Below are 22,448 nucleotides of genomic sequence, written 5' to 3'. Positions count from 1 at the left end.
ACAGACTGTATATGTGGCACCTGTAATCAGCAGCCACCTGTATAAGAGGTTGGTTTAATCTACACCATTGTGTGGCCACTTAAAGACAGGTTTGACTGTAAAATATACACGTATACAGGACTTTGTAAAGAACTATGGCACAAAGCTGCAGGGTATAATGATCATGGATATGGAATGACATTGTGATTCCACAATATTATGCCTTTTAAATATTTGTTGTATAGTATCTCCTTTGTTTAATGAAACAATCCTGTGCTTGCTATCTATCACAATTATGATGTCACACATGATGCAAAAAGAACAGAGAAAATAATAGTAGTGTGGTACATGTACACCTGATGTTTCAGATAGATACATAAAATAACTTTTAACAAAGGAAGGGAAAAACAAGAGGAAACAAAGAGTACCGGTGAGGTACATGATATGCCCGTCAGTAGTTTGATGGAAAACCATAGATATTAATTAATATGTTACGGGTATGATTCAATTCTAATTAAGTGAAATTTTTGCAATGGGATGGATAAACAGTTCAAAGGCTAAAAAAGATTTTCCTATGATGTTCAGAATATAGACAAATTATTTGATTTATTTGTATCACAGTGACTTAGTAATTGTATGTGACACACCACCATTCCAAGTTGTTCCTACGTGAATTTTGATGGTCCTGTATGCATCTACATGTATATGCAAGATATGTTCCGGACAAGGATTTACTGTTATGTGCAGTAGACCCTGAAAAGTAGGTCACAGTCACCTAGTAATGGTACGCGACACCCCACCATCGCAAGTTGTTCCTACGTGTGAGGTTTGATGGTCCTGTATGCATCTGTATGCAAGATATGGTCCGGACAAGGATTTACTGTTATATGCAGTAGACCCTGAAAAGTAGGTCACAGTCACCTAGAAATGGTACGCGACACCCCACCATCCTAAGTTGTTCCTACATGTGAGGTTTGATGGTCCTGTATGCATCTGTATGCAAGATATGGTCCGGACAAGGATTTACTATTATATGCAGTAGATCCTGAAAATTAGGTCACAGTCACCTAGTAATAGCTAGTATGCGACACCCAGCCATCCCAAGTTTTGATGGTCCTGTATGCATCTGTATGCATGATATGGTCCAGACAAGAAAAAGTTAACAGACGGACAGACATCATAATACCATGATACGACCCATCATAGATGGGCGTATAAAAATCACGGAACCATTTTGTAACAAACTTATGAATAAAAAAGTTCATTACCCGTTATCATGCAACATATCCAACATTAGATAATGACAGGCTGTGAATACAGCTTAGAACTGTGAATCGACAAATGTGGATGTAATTATACGGAGGACCAGCTTTCATACATGTATGATGCATTTATTATCAGACGACAAGCTTCGTATTGCGACTAGAGGAACCCCTTTAAGAACACTAATCCTAACATACAACCTGACACAGGTATCAGGGCATAGGAACCCATGTGTTAAAATACATGTAAGCACAACTAGGGGCAGGACGTAGCCCAGTGGTACAGCGCTCACTCGATGCACGGTCAGTGTCGGGTCAATACCCGTCAGTGGGCCCATTGGGTTATCCCTCATTCCAGCCAGTGCACTACGACTGGTATATCAAAGGCCGTGGTATGTACTACCCTGTCTATGGGATGGTGCATATAAAAGATCCCTTGCTGCTAATTGAAAAGAGTAGCCCATGAAGTGGTGACACAGCGGGTTTCCTCTCTCATTATCTGTGTGGTCCTTCATATGTCTGACGCCATATAACCGCAAATAAAATGTGTTGAGTGAATCGTTAAATAAAACATTTCTTTGTAAGCACAACTGTTTCAGATTTAAGTAGCATTGATTCTCCATCATTCTTACAAACAACTGGTGATAATAATTTTAAAATAAAAGCTGAAATGATCTTTAAACAGCTGAAAACTAAACCATACTTAATCAGGCCTTTGGATTTCACTAAAACGATCGTTTCCAGTACTGTGTTGGTAAAATCATGGAACCGAAATTTGGTTTCCTATGATTATTATATTGAGTACGACTATTCAATGAAAATAATATTAGTCCAGTCAAATTAGCTAAAAAAAGTGGTCGACCCACAAGTAATTGCAACACAATTGATTTTAATGTTTTTTAAATCCGAAATACCTCATCTACGACATACATGTATTAAAAATATCAAGGCGTAGTCGAGGGGGAAAGTGCATAAAATTGTATGTATATGACCCATATGAGAAATATTGGTGGGTAGGGATACATTTTCCAACATAACTGTCTTATTAATTGCTATATTTTCTTAAATTATTTATCATATTAAAGATAACAGACTGTGCTTTTTTGTAAAATATAATTTTGTAAAAAAAAAAATTAATCTATGACGTCACAATATCGTCATAATTATCTCCCCTTTGGCAAATCCACAATTTTTCATATCTTTACATTAAAATGTTTGTTCTAAAACTATTTTTTGGAAAAATTATGAACTAAAAGTTTTCTTAATTGTAATAATATGCATGAATAAATTAGTTTAGAGCTATTGATGGTATGTTTTTTGTTATTCAGGTGATTTATATGCATATTTGTGAACTTTTAAATGCGAGCATTGTAAACATACACTTTTTAAAATCATTGTCAACTGTTTTCTGTGTGTTTCTGTTATTGCATTGTCCCTCTCTGTGCATTTGTGTAATCTAATATAATAATGCAAGGCCGTTTTAACAGTTTCTGACCATTCTTTTTATCTCTTGATTTGTACTTATGACCGCTTTTTTATGCTCGACCGAAGCTGCACTTCGCAAGGATCTTTTTGCACTCAGGACTAGTCTACTACTACACATCATGCAAAACATTGCATACAAATATTAATTCCACAAATACAACGGCATTGGAAGTCGCAATCTATGTCATTTAACGTAGATGTGTCTATATACACAACTGTATATATATATGTAAATTTATTAAATCACTGTAATTCCGTTCTATTCATTGCTACTTTCAGTGTATTTGATACGTCAGTGCTCACTGTGACTGTATGTTTGAGTTTATTCATGGCTACATTCAGTGTATTTGATACGTCACTGCATTTTTAAAAAGTTTATTCATGGCTACTTTCAGTGTATTTTTTTATTTATTCATGGCTACTTCCAGTATATTTGATACGTCACTGTCAATGTATTATTTATTTTATTCATGGCTACTTCCAATGTATTTGATACGTCACTGTCATTGTATTTTTAGGTTTATTCGCAGATACTTTCAGTCTATTTGTTATGTCACGGACACTTTATTTTTGAATTTTTTCATGGTTACTTTAAGTCTATTTCATATACCATTCACAGTAGTCGACTTCACTCTTTGTTGAAATCGGAGAATTGGAACCACGCGTACAGCGTCATTCTCCGCAACCGACAGAACATTCCATATCCGTGCATCGTTGTTTTGTGTTGCATGTCAACTTAAAACACCTATAGCAAATTATCTCAAGCAGCTTTTCTATGGATCTAACTCAGCATCATTATCATCTATGCTAATCCAGTGTCGATATTATAAAAAAACACAAAACAAAACACTCGCTTGCTGTGACAGGCTACATTTGATTTGGAACACTTCGAGGACTGCGCTCGTTACCCAATACAGTATAGGGCAATGTAATTTTAAACGTTCGAGAGACAAGCAAGCCTTGTATGGCAGTATCAAGAACAAGTTGTACTTTTACTGTCTTTCCTCTCCGTATATGATCGACAGAAATAAATGCATACACTTTCTATATAATCTGCTGGAGACCTAAACCACTCATTATATATAGCCAATGCAGCAAATAAAACTCATTTCTGTATGTAACCCTCCCAATCACAAGGCAATAGAGCAGAGGGGACTTGTTGGAGGTTCCTTGATGATAGTGTTTGCTTCCCAGTACAATGGCTGATCAAAGGTTAATACTGATGTTGATTCCTATCACCAGGAATGATTAGATACAAAGACCATCGTTGAGTAAATACAGAAAAGATCGTTAGCATTCATGTCGATCGTCGGTACGAAAGTCACAGATGATTGTCCTGGGTATAAACCATTCTGGCACATCTGCGTATGTCCCAACCATCCTGGAATGTGTAACCTGAGTGGCAAACTCACCGAAGACAAGATATGATCTGCTGTTGTGAGATGATTCAGTTGATCAAATTTCATAGTTGACATGCTATTTGATGTTGGCTTGTACGAAGACATTTCAGTTTTTCTCCAAGTGTTATTAATTTGTTTTGAGACACAAGTGTTCGTCTTTTGGATCCGGGTGTAACACCTGTTATTATTCCAATTCTGTCGAAGGTGTTCTTTTTATCAAGTGTACATGAATTGTGGTCTGCAACACACTGTACAAAGCTGCTAGACAGAAACAAAACCAAGTACATCATTTCCTTGGGAGGCAGAAGCACTAGTTTCAAGGCTATGGAGTATATCGATAAAATATTTGGACCCAAATTGATGGTGAAGTTGAATGACAAATCAAATCAGTAAAGGAGCTGAATGTAAATGAGGACTAGATACCTATAGTGTTGCTTGACCAACAGACAATACTTTCAATTGAGAATCCTTTACAAGGAATATTCTTTTCAGAAGCACACGTAAATTTTGTGTAGAGGAGATATTTACTATAATAAATAATAAATACCCGGTACTACATGTATATCCAGTGTATAAGCAAGCAAAATAAACTTTGAAGAATGTGAAGGCAAGCTTTGATATTATAATAAAACTAAATTAAACAGTGAAAATTGTAAGTTATGGAACCAAATAAAAATAAAAATGGAACAAGCCGAGTGAAGTAGAATTATACGAAGAATAAAAATATTTCCAGAAATTAAAATGAAAAAGAAACGAGTCAAGAAAATAAGTCAATGACCCCAAAATTAACACTAACAATAAAAATGTAACAAACAAAACATGCGTCAAAGCCACAAAACAAATTTGTCTAACAAAATATACACAAATATAAATAATCTATTTTCACACATTTGCAATATTATATTATTGATGGTATATATATATATATATACATTGTATATATATTTTAAAATCTTTTTTTTAGCAATTTTATTGAACAATTTTTCTAATTCTCATATCCATGGAGAAACAAACATTCGTAATTTTGTCTCTAACAAATAAATTTTAAACAAATACACTCTATTTGCAGTGGATCCATATGGGTTTCCATACTTTTAAAAAATGTGAACGAGCAACTTTACAATATTTTTTTAAACAGCAGAACAAAATTGCGTTTTTTGTAATATTTTTATTAAATATTTGCTATCAGTACACAATTGTTGATGTCAGAGTTGAATAACTGGATCGATTATTCAGAATTATCATAAATCGAAAGTTTTTAGAATGTAAACAAACCGCAGTGACGACGCAAACGAATTTGAAAACATGTATTTTCTGATGTAAAATAAACACATTTGGACTTAATTTATCACATTAAAGTTTTAAATTCTCAAAAAAAGAGAAGCTTTCAGAACATGTAATATAGTAAAATTATCTTTTATAGCACTAAAAATGTCAACAATTTAATGTTAAGGACAAAACGTTATTATCTCCCTTGATGTGTACGAAGCCCCACGACGTCGTATTTTATATATACTTTAGGGACAAAGTTTGGTCGCAAAATTAAGCATGTTCCCCCACCAATATTTTCCGACATTTTTTATATGTTGTTTCTAAACACTTTCTGAGTAATTTCTCGTAAAAAGTGTTACTGTTGCAATTAGTTGCGGGTCAAACCTTAATTTGACTGGACTATATATATATAATAAAAAAGTGTTTCCCACGAAATTTGAAATCCTATTGCCTGTTAATATAAGGTAATTTTAAGATTTCAGATATAATATTTAATATTCCTTTGTGTTATATATTTTACATACATGTATGCAGAAAAAAAGAGAAGAAAACAAATCCAAGGAGTTGGAATCAGATAGGAAGAGGAAACATCACATCCCTGGTAAAAGCAACAAGTAGTCTTCTTCTTCTTCTTCTTCTTCCCTTAATGTTCCATGTTTGTGTTATATTTCATCAAGCTAATGTAGATCTCCATCTCTATGAGGAGTCACACACACTGTACTTGTTCACTGATGATCACATGCTTTCTCTCCATGTGTTCCTTAACATCATCACCATCTTATCTTAAAGCATGCACCTAAACCGGGAATAGAATGGCTGAAAGACTCTTTGTGAGAAGAACGTTTCCACACTGCTGTTGCATGTTGGGAACATTAATGTTCCTTTCAGGGGCACTTCTTTGCATAAAACCTTTGCTGGAGACATCCATGAGAAAGTGAGTTTGTTACTGTGTTGCAGACAGTGATGACCACTTCTGGATTTAATTTTCTATCCATGTGTGGAACATGGTGAAGTTGGGAGTGTCCTTGGAAACAATTGGATGAGGTAAAATTGGGAAATAACCTCTTCAAAACTTTGTTCAAGTGATAAAAACTTGTTTATTTTTTATTTATTTTTATAAACTGTCTCCAGAAAAATAACTAAAGCAAGGCTAAAGTTCAGTACTTGTTTCTTGGGAGTTGAGATGCAACCTTTACCTTACAAAGAGGCAGTTTCTTTGGCTATATTCAATGATTTCTGCATAATGAGAACTTGTTTTCTTTATCTTTTATTATTGTCCTCAGTTAACACCAGCAAGATGTTTCTTGATGCAGAGATATCCCCTTTATGCTACACGAACACAGCTTGTAAGACATTAAACAGCCATGACAAAAAAAAAATTTTTCCCTGTTCACACTTTAAACAGCAGGGTTTCTGCCAGAGGGTAAAACAGGTATATGGCAGGGGTGGGGAAAAATAAAATTGTCAATCGGTCCCGCTTGATGTCATCAACAAAACAGTGGAAACCTTTTGTTAATTTTAAAATCCTTTATAATTATTGGATAGACTACATTGAACAGTCAACAATAAATACATTTATAGATTATTTCAGTATATTTTATGCTATTTCAAGCAGTTTGTATTGCACAAAAGTCTCTTGCTTCGGACTGGGACACTCGACCCGACAAAGCTCCGTACATAGGTGTTGACAGGTGTTGATTGTAACCAGTTGCAAACTCTGGGTCCTTTGTTTTAATTGGAGTGTAATACCTTGATGGCTCTCTCACCAAGAATGGTGTTATTGTTAACGTCTGTTTAATCTCTTGATCGGCTCAGCAACTTTGACAAAATTAATGTCTAGCCTAGTGTCTGTGGATTGACACTACTTAGGCAGACTTCAAAATCACAGACGTCTTGCCACTAGCCATATTGACCACTATTTATTTATTATTTTAAATCATGCATGAGATACCGATGTCTGGGCAGGCCTGTCCACTTGACGGATAAGAATTTGTTCCAATAATAGAAATGGACAAGTGCTTCGGACCGACAAGAATGACAAAAGTGGGACCGGCAAACACACGTTTAAAAAAAATAATTTCGGTCTCAGAGATCGAGAATCAGTCCCAGACCGGGAGAAAAGGGCTTTTCCCCACCCCTGGTATATGGTGCCATACCCAAATTTTTGGCAGATTTTATTTCTTCTAAGTTAACCTTTTGACAAAATTACTTATTCTTATCATTACTGTATGCTTCTCTTAACCCTAACCAAGACTCATTTTTTTTTAGGGGAGACCCCCATTATCCCCTGTTGACCGTGATTGCATTCAAATCCATAGCACCATACCCAAAAGGTTTTTTCTGGCAGAAACACTGAAGAGATATACATGTGTGTATGTGTAATCTTCAAAGTTCAAAATTCTGGTCTTGTTTTTCTCACCATAAACTTTTACAAACCTTATTTTCTGGTGTACAATGTACACCCACTGACATCTTGTTTGAAACCGTAAATCTTGAAGATTTTAACTGGCATTTGCATACATATACATCAACTTCTCTGTAAGAATATGGTGCAATGAACTGATTTAATTACTACTGCTGCCAGTGGCAGGGCATTTCTCAGTCTCCATTCACAATGTTCTTAAATTCACCGAGAAGACAGTTTGCTCACTTTCTGTTTTCTAATACAAGCATTGTAGACTGTCATGCATGGCCATTTAATTCACTATCAACTTGGTGAAATTGTTCTTTTTTATAGTGTCCTTACAAAGGCAAAATTATGTTAACATTTGTTAACATATTTATTGTACATTTTAACAGTCCTTATCTTTAGATATTTGCTTATAGTGTAGTAATTTCAAGGAAAACGGTACAAACAAAATAATAATAAAGTAAACTACATACAACTCATGGATGCTAACAGGATGTTCATTATCTTAACTGGACGCTGTTTCAGAAAGCAGTCACAAGTACATGCATACATGTATATTTAGTATTTACCAAGTGCAGTGAGTTGTGTTACTCTAAAACATCAAGACGTTGGTGGCAGCAGTATAGCATGGTACTAATAAACACTCTCTGCCCCAGGTAAAGCCTTCAGTGTGCCCTTACAGTGTGTAAGCATGCAGCAACTAGGAGCCTCAAAATGTGATTAATTCAACTAATGTACTTTTCATACCTTTCTGAAATGTACATGTAACTGTACGTCAAACAATCAACACAGACAACTAGTGAAAAAGGTCTTGTGGCACGTCACCTACATGACTTTATTTTTGGTTTGTGATCCATAGCCCTATAGAATTCTTGTGAATCAGTACACTGTTGTTCCCTGCAGGTTTTAGCCTTCTTCTGTAGCCTGTACTTTTGACAGTAAACAACATTAGCCATCCTGCATTTGTTGAGCCTGTCTTTCGACAACCATTCTGCCCGCCGTCTGTATGCAGCAGAACGCAGCCGTTCTCTCTCCATGAACAGAGCATCAGACTGTTTCTTCCTCTCACGATATGCCTTCTGAATTTCAGCCCGGCTTTTACGCCTCATCTATAAACGAAAGTAACAGAAGGGAAAATGCAGCAGGTACAACTTTGTCAAGAAACTTGAAAGGAATATTTATCTAACACTGGACGTTAGAAACTGTCTTTCAGTTATGCAAATGGCAGGTAAAAGACATGAACTGATTTCAGAAAGATTGAGTGTAAAAAGAAGCATTTCAAAGGACTACAGGTACATACATGTATATACCTACATGTAACTTCAGTTATTCTCTTATGCAGTGTGAAAACAACAGTATGGAGTCTTATGCAGTTTGAAAACAACAGTATCGAGTCTTATGCGCAGTGTGAAAACAACAGTATTAAGTCTTATGCAGTGTGAAAACAACAGTATGGAGTATGTTTTGTAAGGACATACTGTGCACATCTACACAGCATTCCCAGCCATGGACGAAGGACACACTAAACATATAGGTAGCATTTGATTTGGTATTAGTTACTTTGAATCTAGAAATTTTATATAAGTATACTTACACTGTGACAGCAGTGTTCTCCAACTTCATAGCCAAGTTGGCACCTTGCCATCCTGGGGTAATTCAGAGCCATTGATCCTAATGGTTTTCAAAAGCAGAGCTGCAATGCCAAAAATGATCTCGCCACGGTCACCAAAATCTGTTACTTCCCAAAAATCTGTTATTTCCCCGTCAAATTTAAACTTATGTCACATTCATGTACATTATGCCCAATAGTTTCTCTTCCAGATCTATGCAAGACAATCACACATGTACATTGTACATAGACATGTATTTAATTTTAAATGTCCCTGGGTGTGGGCTATAGCTGCCTGTGGCGCCTATGTGTCTCGTGTTGAGCTGTTGTGTCCACCTGGTTTCAGAATGTTGGAGAACACTGTTAGAGATACAATGTGTATGGAAACTTCACTTCATTACATGTACATGCACGTTTATTTCAAACAATTGTTCACAGACAAATTGTCTTCAAAGAAAACCCAATAATGGTGTTCAAACTACATCACAGAGATACACGTAATGAAAGAAGGGAGGTGTTCAAACTACACCACAGAGATACACGTAATGAAAGAAGGGAGGTGTTCAAACTACACCACAGAGATACACGTAATGAAAGAAGGGAGGTGTTCAAACTACACCACAGAGATACACGTAATGAAAGAAGGGAGGTGTTCAAACTACATCACAGAGATACACGTAATGAAAAAAGGGAGGTGTTCAAACTACATCACAGAGATACACGTAATGAAAGAAGGGAGGTGTTCAAACTACATCACAGAGATACACCTAATGAAAGAAGGGAGGTGTTCAAACTACATCACAGAGATACACGTAATGAAAGAAGGGAGGTGTTCAAACTACACCACAGAGATACACGTAATGAAAGAAGGGAGGTGTTCAAACTACATCACAGAGATACACGTAATGAAAAAAGGGAGGTGTTCAAACTACATCACAGAGATACACGTAATGAAAGAAGGGAGGTGTTAAAACTACATCACAGAGATACACGTAATGAAAGAAGGGAGGTGTTCAAACTACATTGACAAAATCATAAAGATGGGGAAGTGGTCTTAGCATTACAAAGCATCACAAGGGGAAGTGGGTACAAAAATGGCCAGAGTTTGCATTACATGTATGCAATTAACCTTCTGACTACTGTAGGCGAGATATCTCGCCCGACATCACAGAAGTCGACATACTGTACACTGTATACAATGCATTTTTCAATTCATATTTACCAGTTTTGCACATGGCACTCACCGAATTTTCACGTATTTTCACTTGACAACAACGATTTTGAGGAATCGATAGCTGATTGTGACAGCTAATTTGATCATAAATTCGACCATTTTACAAAATTAAAATCATATAGTTCGTTTCCCAAAAACATTCTGATCAAGAAAACAGTTATTAGGAATAATGGACATAAATATTGGACATCTTGGCCACAAATGCTTGTAAATAAACGCGAATTTTTAGATTTGTTTGCCTAATTTTAATTAACAATAACTGATCTAAAATATAAAAATTAGAAAAACCCATGAAAATAATACTTACCAATTCTAATATCAACTTCATTTTATGTATTTATGAAACGTTTAAGTGAAAATATGTGAGTAAAAGTTATAAATTTGTACCCACTCAACAGGGATGTTGTTAAAAATTAATCCACTAGTCAGAAGCTTAACTAGTAGCAATAAAAAAAAATATTTAAAATATTTCTGGTATTTGTTTTACGTCCATTAATCTGTCAGAGTAATGGAAAATCCTGAATGTACCATGTAAACTGGTTCTCAGAAAGATTAATGCAAAACATGTACATTTGTATACATCGTACTAGGACTTTTGTATGTACATGTAGTAAACTGATCAAATTACGCAACAGATCTACTGTATAAGCTGTGGTCAGTTTTTAAAAAAAAAAATGGATATGACTGACCACAGCATGAAAGGCCAGAATGAATTGCTGTAATATGTATGGAAATGAAACTTAATATTAGTCAACAAAATACCATTCGCTGGAAAATATTCGTACAGGTACCATTCACAACTTTATGGACACATGGTAATCTTCTGGTATCTGAATAACCATTCCTGATACATTCCACTGTCTGCAAATGGCAGTTCTGATCAAGTCATTTTCAAAATGCAGAAGAAAGAAGACAAAGAATAACCCCAATACTCTGATGCATACATGTGTGCTCGGAGACTTAATTACAATTGACGATCACAAATTATGTTTTACTGTCGATGTGAAATAATCTTGTTGAGACAGCAAATCATGTTCCCTACTGGTGACACAGAAAATCTCCTTCTTGGGGGGGGGGGGGGGGGGGGGGGGGGGGGGGGGGGGGGGAAGATTTTCAGGTGGGGGTACATTTCCTGTTATACACCGGGCTCAACGAATATTCATACGGGATATAATATATATGTGAACATAACATTTATGAGAGGGTGATAACTATATGTAATACTTCCTATAACTCTATATAAAAAATTGCAGGATCAAACCATATCAGTGGATCCGTTCAATTGATTGGGGTTTTTTCATTCCAACCAGCGCACCACAACTGGTCAACGGCCATGGTATGTGCTTTCCTGTCTTTGGGAAAGTGCATATAAAAGATCCCTTGCTGCTAATAGAAAAATGTAGCGGGTTTCCTCTGATGACTGTGAGTCAAAATTACCAAATGTTTGACATCCAATAGCCGATGATTAATTAATCAATGTACTCTAGTGGTGTCGTTAAACAAAAACAAACTTTAAACTCTAAGATCATTGTTTAGGGTTATCACTTTGCCAAAAATGTGCAAATCCCGGCAAGGGATGAAAACGTGCAGATGGGGAATCACCACAGTACACGACGTTCAAAATACACAGTATGTTGTCTATAACAAGTATGCATGTACATGTATGTATGTATATATATATATATATATATATATATATATATATATATATATCTTTTATATATATACATATCCATGTATACAAATAAACATACTGTCAAACATGTAAAAACAGTATGTCCACCAAAGAGTCATACAAAATAAAGCCTAGGAAAGCTTGTGTTCTAACTTCTTTGTATACATGTGCACATCTCTGATCATGGCCCCCAAAACAGCCCTCGAAATAAGCAGCAGTCAGCGTAACCTATTGGTAGCCTACTAGGTCATATGATAATGCTTGGTCGTGAGCTACTGGCTTACAATTCAATTTTCAAAGTTTCAACAAAAAAGAAAATATAGATTTTTAGTTTGTAAATATAATGCAAGTTGTAAATAAAGTGTGTCGACAATGCCACTCATTCCACTCATCGTATATGGTTGTGTGTGTGTGTGTGTGTGTATGTATAAGTGTGACACTTAAATTTGTTTTTAATCCATTATGGGCAGAGCTGACAAAACCGTGGAATAAAGTGGTTTGTATATATGACTATGAACTGGTACAGTAAGAAAAGACATGAAGCATCTATTCAGTAGGACCCATTCAATTCTCACGTGATCAAATCCCACTAGATGCTAATAAAACTTAAAATGGTTTCGTATCATGTTTATGTCCCAAGTGAAATGAATTTTAATTGTCACAAGTTTTAGCAAGTGATAATGAAAACTATTTCACAATGGACATAAACATGATTCAAAATGGTAATAAGTTTAACATCCTATTTATTACCCATTAATCAATTACAATTTATATCACTAAACTTGTTTGATTAACGATACGATAAGGTTGTAGTGCGCCAGTTGTATGACATCATCATATGACAATGAAGTGTTACGTAGTACTGAGCACTTGACGTTCTAGTGGGATGTAACACTTAGATATATATCTAGGTACATGTACATACCAAGATAGTTTTAACCATATGGGTAATAATGTATTATTTTACCACTCATCAAGTAATGTTGTGTAATTTTGGGAAATTATAATCAAGATGCATTAGAAGGCTTGCTGAAACTACAAGAGGGAGAGAGCTGCTAGCAAACACATATCAGGTACAGATTTATCCTACATGCATTTTTCCATCTCACCCACTATTAAACACTTCAAATGGATTATAACTTTTACTGTGCAAACAAAAATCCACTATCATTTAAGTGTTTACACATTTACAAAAAAAAGTCTTTAGATGCAATGAAGCCTCAAACTGTATCTTTCGGAGAAAACATGACAACCAAAATGTCTTCCTTTGGTTATCTAACTCAGCACTTCCTTTTATTACAAGACAACAATTACCGCTTTAATAACAAAATACCTACATGTACATGTCAATACATTTCACATTATACTAGATACCATGTGTTAGTCAGATGGTGCTTAGCACTAAAAATGACAGAATACTCATGACATGACAAGTTACGTACCTTGATGTTTTGTTGTCCAAAGATGAATTTTCCTGGTCTGCATTCGGTAAATACGCTTTTTCGCAACCACTCGCTAATGACATGACTGATTATTTCTCAATCATATATAACCACAGAAAAAAGTTTCTCCGCTTTTGTATCGCACAAGATATCAAAATGTCTATTCAATAGTATCACTATTTACGACAATTTGCATAGTTTTGGTGTCCACACGAGTCACAAATTTCAACCATTTACCAAGTTTACAGTGAGTTTGGGATAATTTTATTTGGTGCACAGGAACGTTTTCTGTGAGTTTATAATATATTCAATTAATGTTAAAAGTGAAAATGAGGCTATGGACTGTTTCCTATCACAGAGATATAAGTGGGTTTCGAAAAAACCTACCAAAAATTGTAATATTGGTGGTGAAGTATTGGTACTCAGATGTTTATCCTGGGGTTAGGGCTGCACAATGGTTTAAACCGGTGCTCCTCAGTCACAATACAAACATGTGTGCAAAGTATTAGCCAATAAAATCCAGAATTATGGATTAATCGAGAAAACGTTCATCTCAGAGCTATAGCTCTGTATTTTCAGTTAGACAAACGCTTGTCATTCGAGTAACCCCCATTTCATACATGTGTCAGTGTCATAAACAGCAGTGATGTTCCTACGAGTACGAAGCGTGAGACACCTCCCCTCACCCCATTTCTTACATGTGCCAATGTCATAAACAGCAGTATTGTTCCTACATGTATGATCAATTATAAAAAAAAGTGATCAATGTGAAAGGAAATGAAGTGATCCGAATGATTACAAAATACATCACTGATTGTCGTGAAGCATGCTAAATTTTAAACTTTCTGTACAAGTTTTTGTAAAGTTGTGTAATTATCCATTCATATACATATATATATACCTGTATGTATCAAGATAATAAAATATGCCAAGTTTGGTGTTTGTTAGTGTTCATGAAGAAAAAAGACAACGAAGACAGGGAGATGCTACTGCACATGGACATAAATGTATATTATAATTTAGTTTTGTTCCATTAAGGAGAAACACCTTTAGAAGCTTCCTGTGCAAGAACATAAAGGACCTTTCTAAAAAGCCAAAATGTACCTTTGTAATACCATAGTTTCAATACAAAAAGTTACAGTTTGTTTTTTGTTTTAACAATACCACATTGATTTATTATTAATCAGCTACTGAAGTCAAACATTTGGTAATTTTGACATGTAGTCTTAGAGAGAAAACCAGCTACATGTTTCCATTAGTAGCAAGGGATATTTTATATCCACCAACACACAGACATGATACCATGGCCTTTAATATACTAACTACTTCTGAATGGTGCACTGGCTAGAACGAGAAATATTTACAACAATGGATCCCCGGATGGAGATTGATCCTAAACTGACCATACATCAAGTGAACACTTTACCACTGGGCTATATGTACGTCCCACCCTACAATATTATTATAAAATGTCACAAGGACATATTACTGATGACCACCAGAGAAAAGTGTAGAAGTACTTGGACAAATCAGCCATCTATGGAGCTCTAGGTGCTGGTGGTAATTATTCACTTCAAAGGGCTGGACGTAGCCTAGTGGTAAAGCACTCGCTTGATGCACGGTCGGTCTAGGATCAACCCCCGTTGATGGGCTCATTGAGCTATTTCTCGTTATAGTCAGTGCACCACGACTGGCATATCAAGGCTGTGGTATGTGCTATCCTGTTTGTGGGATGGCGCATACAAAATATCTCTTGCTACTAATGGAAAAATGTAGTGGGTTTCCTCTCTAAGACTACATGTCAGAATTATCAAATGTTTGACATCCAATAGCCGATGATAAATAGATCAATGTGCTGTAATGGTGTTGTTAGACAAGACCAACTTTAAACAAACTTTATTTGCTTCAAGAAACGAACTGCGTGTTGAGATTAATTTATTATTATGATTCATTAAACAAAACAAACAGTAACTTTATTACGTCACATAAAGGGGATGATTTTCTGTGATCAAAGAGAAAAGGATGGAATCATGAAATTGATTACCTGAAATGGAATTCTTGATTTTTGGTGATTTTATTTTAATGAATGAAAGTTTTTCTAAAGGGACAGTCTCAAAGCTGTATAATGATCAAAAATATGTAATATTTTTTTCTTGTGAAATGTTAAGATAAGTATATACCTTAGTCTCTGCACACAAAAAATTACATCTAAGAACACATTACAAATTAATTTACTTACATAATTTATAAATTTATTTATTGCCAAATCCATACGTTAATACATGACATCACATTTTGAATTGTATTTTCATATGTAATGGTTAACTAATGGATACAATGTAATTCAACTAACTGATGAAGATTTTCTGGATAATTTATATTTTTCGCCAAGGATATTACAATTTTAATATTCTTGATATAATTGTAAAGATTATACACTGCTTATGGGATGGATTAGACATGTATGTATGTACATTCGTACATACGTATATACAAACATACATATATGTACGTGTAGAAGAATCATTGTAAAATTATGCCATTTTGGGGGTTTAAATTACAACTGTGAAAGAAAAAAATATAATTTATATACATGTATATATAACCCAATAACCCATTTTGTTGTTCTCCTTATATAATCATTCATAAACCTAAATGAATTCTGTGATATGTACACGTATGTATACATGTATTTACATAAGACAAAGAAAGTAATTTTAATTTCTAAAACTACTGTCGGGTTCCAAGAATACATGTACATGGGTATAGATCTGTTAAGGGGAATTTCACATTATTTTTTTGCAGATTTCCATTTGACATTAAACAAAAACTTTAACAATGGTACTTTTTTTCTTTTTTTTTAATACTGTAAGTATAATTTGTCAAAAATTGAATAAGAAAATCATCCCCTCTATATGCTACGCATTGTATTGTACGGTTCCAGCGTCTTACCTTTGGCCTGTCTGCTGGACTAGATGACAGAGACTCTGTATAGGCTGCTGACCGACTATGGACGTCTGCTGTCGGCTGACCACTCTGCAGGGGATCCAAGAGAAACGAGACATCACCAGAGACATCGCCGGGATCGAGCAGGTTACTGTCCTCCTCACTACTCCCCCCCACCATCACACAGTCCTCGCTATCGGGCTCCTCCTTCACCAATGCCCCAAGCGGCAGGCGGACAGCCTCCTCCGTGGAGGAGGCAACACAGGGCTCGGAAAACAAACCGCCCGGCACAACTTTACTCACACTGTCTGATGGAATAGTTTGGTAAGAAGTTTCAGAATAACTTGCTGCAGAATTATCGAGCATGGATAATGAACTTGATTTCCCTTGATCTTGTTGTAATCTTTCTGTAAAAAATAAAATGACATAATGATGTTCATGAATGTAGATAACTGAGAATGAATATTATTATTAACCAATTGATATATATGAGGGATTTAAGTTTGAAGGGACGACAAACATCAGATACACGTAAATCAAGAACCTGGCCTGGTGCTTATAAAACCTTTACAGTCTACACTCAAGACTAATAGTAATAGAGTCTCAGACAGTAGTCATGACAACGCCATACAAATTGTATGTGTGCGACATCATTAGAGATGAAGTCTGGACTCTAAAAGTTTTATAAGCACAGGCATTTGGGCAACTTTAATATTAAAAAATAATCACATTAGTCGCCCAAATAATATTATTTGGGCAATTTCTTTCTATAACGTATGAGCCACTATTAATAAATTTTGTATTGCATATATTTATTCCACATTAAAATCTTGCTCGTGGTTTTCAAAACTGAAGATATCGGCTTACGGCAATTTGCCAACATTCATTTATAAACATTGATGTTGTAGACAGGATGTAGTTAGGTGTAGTCTTGATAAAACAAAGACTTCCTGATCCAGTCCATAACCATTCAGAACATCTCGGTTGAATATGCAATCAAATCCGAACATTCCCAAATGCTGTCTTAGTTTTTGTCATCTGCTGTTCTGATTCCTGGGTGGTGTTTTTTTTTAAAATCTTATTTTAATTTTGGGGGGGGGGGGGGGGGAGGGGTTATTCGCCCGTTAATTTAGTGCCTATTGAACTGACTAATAAAATGAATTGTTACCATTTTCTGAGTAAAATCATGATCATAATGTCCTCTGCTGGTTGTAATTTTCTTAAACGCACAGCAACAAACAAAGGAAAAATCAAACATGCCAAGGAAGTTTACTTTGTTTTCCTGTCTAGCGCAAATTATGTTAGATTCTTTTAAGATACGGAAAACCGTATCCCCAATTCATTTGTATCTATTTCTTACTAATACTTATATCAAATTCAAAGTAACTTTTAAAACACTGAACACGTTAACAACTCTTCACTAACACAGTCATGAACAAACAATTATGTAGCCTAATTTGCTGTACATTAGTTTGTACTATGCGTGAGCTACCCTTGCCTTGGGAGACGAGCCACACCATGCAATTTTGTGTTGATGATGTAAACAAAAAATGTTCAAGTTCAAACATTTTGTAAAATTGTAAAAAAAAAGAAGTAAATAATTTGCTTTAGCTTGATTTACTTATGTATAGGACTTCCCACAGGGAACGCTTCTTTTCATACTATGGAATTTACTACAAGTTATTTATTTCTGAGCCGATTGTTTTCTAAATTGCATGCAAAAATAATATTTAATAGTTATTTCCAAAACACTTTTACTTTTTTTCTTACGTGAAACCAAACTGAAATTATTTATTAAAATAAAATTGCAGCAGGATGGGACGGATTATAAACAAACTTGTTAATACCTTTTTAGATATGCTTACAATGTATGAAGTAATTTAATTATATATATACTGTAGATCCTGAAATTAACGCGTCCCTAAATTAATGCAATCAACGGTGGGAAGACTAAAATGCGACATCAAATTAATGCGAGTGGCCTCCCTTTGAAATATTACTTTTCTAGCAAAACACATCTGTATACCTTTTGATTAAATTTGGTAAAGGCATCTTCAGTGATATCAACTCACTAACAGGTGACCTGTTTAATCCCAAGTGTGTTTTGCAGCATTCAATTACATAACGTGTATGGTTACCTAATAAATAGAGGATAATAAACGAGTTACCAGTTATTATCAAATTTATGTCCCAAGTGAAATAATGTTCAGTTGTCACGAGCTTTAGCGAGTGACAAATGAAAATTATTTCACTCGGGACATAAATTTGATAATAACTGGTACCGAGTTTGTTATTCTATTTATTACCTCAGCTATTTTTTCTCTAAAAGCCTTTATTTTCGAAGCACATGCACGAAGGCCAACCTGTATAGGAATGATGAAAACCACTTTACGCACTGTTCTGAGAATTACTATAACATTGTAATTTAATCACGTTCAAAGATAATTTAAAAAAACACAAGTTCTCTTTATTCTGCTTCCAAATCTATAATGAATTGCATTAAAATGACATTTTGTTATTAATTTAACACCAAAAACAAGAGACCCGTAAAGGCAAACTCTTTAAACTACATGACGTCATTTTGTGTTTGTCAATCGTGAAGACGTCATATTTAGTACCGACAAAGTCATTGGTTTGTAAGCATCAAATTGTCCAATAGTATTGTTCATTAGACCAATGCAGAATATTTCTCACTGAGAAAATATGGAAACTATTTTCTCTGTTATGAGTGACCGCTGGGGTAATAAATCTGTTTAAACATGATTAGCATACATATATACATGTATCATTACAACTGTATCTTCCCAAGAATGTAGACATATTTCAAAAGTCATAACGAAAACACAATTCATCCAGTGTTATGCCGACTAAGTTGCAGCAAACTTGAACAGTGAAATCAAAGAAACGGTCGACCTCAGGATTAGCGTGCTAAAATCCATTCACACACGATGTGTTGTGTCAGCTTTAGACAGGATGACCAAAGACCCTGTAATTTGTGTCACACGTGTCTGGCATCTTGCTGAACTATTGGACAATTAGTGTGTCCCGCCTACGATGAATTGTGCTCCAGTTCTATTATAAATGTATTAGAATTTTAATCTGTGTTTGTTTTAAAAGAGTGTAACACATACTATAGCTTGCTAGACTATTCGACAATTAGTCAGACTCGCCTACAATGAATTGTTTTCCACTTGTGTTATATATTAGAATTTTAATCTTTGTTTGTTTTGTTTTAATAACGTGGGACACATAAACAAAACATAGAAATAAGTGCTTCATATTATTAATGTGAATAACACAAGCTCGCATTTTACGCATTAATATTATGATCGCATTAATTTCAGGATCTACAGTATATATATATATATATGTATGTACATACACATTATCAAGTGTCTTAATTCTGTGTCTTCCATTGCATAAACGTTGATAAACATAATTTTCGTTAAAAAACAAATGTCAACCTCAAATAAAATTTAAAATGTAAGTTTTTTCCCAGTGTTGTAATTTTAACATTTCATATTATTAATGCGAATAACACAAGCTCGCATTTTTCACATTAATCAGGCATCAAAATAAGCATTGTGTCTGGTAACCCATTTACAGGTTACCACAAAATATAGTCTGGTAACCTATAGGTTTCCACAACTATATGAAAGTTAGAATTGAATTCCTGTTACTACTACGCGGTCGTTCTGAAATTGTAACGGTGCGCACGAATATCGATACGATAAACGAAATCCGGAAGTAAATTTATCTAGTGGGCGCTGCTTAAACGCGGATTGCCAAAATTGCTTTACAATTGCACAAGTGCGCACGAACATCGGTGCAATTTTGTACGAGAAAACAAAACGCGGACATAAATTCATTTAGTAGACGCTGCTTAAACGCGGAGTGACTTGCGCGCAAACATAGATGCAATTCCTGACGAGAAAATGAAACGCAGAAGTCCTGAATGCATTGCCTGGTTTACGTTCGGAAACGAAACTACCATTCGTTGAATTTTTTTATTAAGAACGAAACACCGTTCTCGACTTTTCTAACATGTGGTAACCTCCCGGTAACCTGAACGACCGTTCTCGACTTATTTCGATGCCTGATTAATATTATGATCGCATTAATTTCAGGATCTACAGTATATATATATGTATGTACATACACATTATCAAGTGTCTTAATTCTGTGTCTTCCATTGCATAAACGTTGATAAACATAATTTTCGTTAAAAAACAAATGTCAACCTCAAATGAAATTTAAAATGTAAGTTTTTTCCCAGTGTTGTAATTTTAACATTTTGTTTGTAACAGTCACTGATCAATAGCAGCTATCAATTTGTTTATCTAGACGTGGTTCTTCAAATCAATATTTTGCTTAAAACCTGAAATATAGAATATTTTGTGTTTGGGCTACCTAAAGCAAGTTTGGCCCACTGAATATGAAATTTTAGTGGCCAAGATATTTGTTTTTGGCCCACCCTATTTTTGGCATGTTTCAAGCCCTGTCCTGGAGAATGTTCCAATGCTAGGGATCCATTCTCTTCTTGGTGTAACTTCCATCACTATACTCAGTATAACAAAACATTCCCTGTAAATAGTAGTCGCTAATACATTTTCTAATCATCATTAGAAAATGTTGCTAATCAACACTTTGAAACCAAACTTTTCTCTAAGAATAATTACACGATTGTCACGGTACCTCTTTTACATGTTCTTGGAGATGAACTGGACAATGAAGAAACACGCTTCGTCGTCCTCATTTCTTCACCCGACTTATCACTTACAAGGTTGTTACAAGCAGCAGTAGACATTGGCGACCGCTGTACAGATGACAGCAACGACACAGACTTTTTCTGTGTTTCATAACCATCAGAATACGTTTCAATACTACAACAATCACCTGACCTCTCCACGACAACAAGTCTATCTGTGAGTGGCCCACTAGACACTCCGTCCCCACCACTACTAGTCCTCTCATGGTCTGTTCGCACTGCTGACCGCAACTGGTTTGATCGGAGTAAAGATCTTTGAGTATTGCCAGTTTCAAGCCCAGACATCTGACTATCGCTCGCACAGGTGAATCTGCTTGAGTTCGTGTCACTGCCAAAGTCTGAAACATTTGAATGTCGTTCACGTAAAGCATTCTTGTCAGCACAACACCGGCTGTGTGTTTTGAATGCCTTGGTGCAGTAGCTCTCGCTGATCACGTTTCCTGATTTCTGCAGCATCTCGCTCAGCACATATCGCTCCTTCCTGAAGTTGTCAATCTCGATGGACAGGTAGCCACCAATCTCCACGGCCTGATCAAAGTCGAGGTAGTCCCGGCAAAGTCTTTGTACTGCCTCAACAAACTCAGAAAAGAACTGCACAGAATACTGCTTATCCATCCTGTGTTTTCTTTGATACCTGAAAGTACACGTACAAGCAAATTAATAATATAAATTTATCTCTGTCTTTCATCTTTATAATATAATATAATAATAAATTATTAATTTAGTGAGAGTAACACAGTTAGCAAAAGCTAATCTTTCCTGAGGCCCTCAGATCAAATAATACAGAATTACAATACATACATTTATGAACAAATAGAAAATATGTATATATATATTTATATATACACACATACACACACAGTCAAACCTGTCTCAAGCGGTCACACAAGGGAGTAGATAAAATTGGCCGCTTAAGACAGGTGGCCGCTGATTACAGGTTGCCACATATAGAGTTTGTTGTTTCTT

The 22,448-nt window shown here is 35.3% G+C and overlaps 1 protein-coding gene across 1 annotated transcript in view; it reads right to left on the bottom strand.

Moving 5' to 3' along the window:
• The window catches only part of LOC121382915 (zinc finger protein 710-like), a 35,096-nt gene that overhangs the window by 5,186 nt on the left and 7,462 nt on the right, over positions 1-22,448 (bottom strand). Inside the window, exons 2-3 of the mRNA XM_041512596.1 lie at positions 21,410-22,116; positions 16,721-17,121 (exon numbers count right to left, since the gene is read on the bottom strand). Of these exons, the coding sequence (XP_041368530.1) occupies positions 16,721-17,121; positions 21,410-22,097 (1,089 nt within the window). The 5' untranslated portion in view covers positions 22,098-22,116. The remainder of the gene's footprint in view (positions 1-16,720; positions 17,122-21,409; positions 22,117-22,448) is intronic.

The sequence above is a fragment of the Gigantopelta aegis genome, chromosome 10, assembly GCF_016097555.1.
Source record: "Gigantopelta aegis isolate Gae_Host chromosome 10, Gae_host_genome, whole genome shotgun sequence".
In the NCBI taxonomy this organism is placed as follows: domain Eukaryota; kingdom Metazoa; phylum Mollusca; class Gastropoda; order Neomphalida; family Peltospiridae; genus Gigantopelta; species Gigantopelta aegis.
The sequence above is the reverse complement of the archived record's forward strand: the minus strand, read 5'-3'. Positions and strand labels throughout refer to the sequence as shown.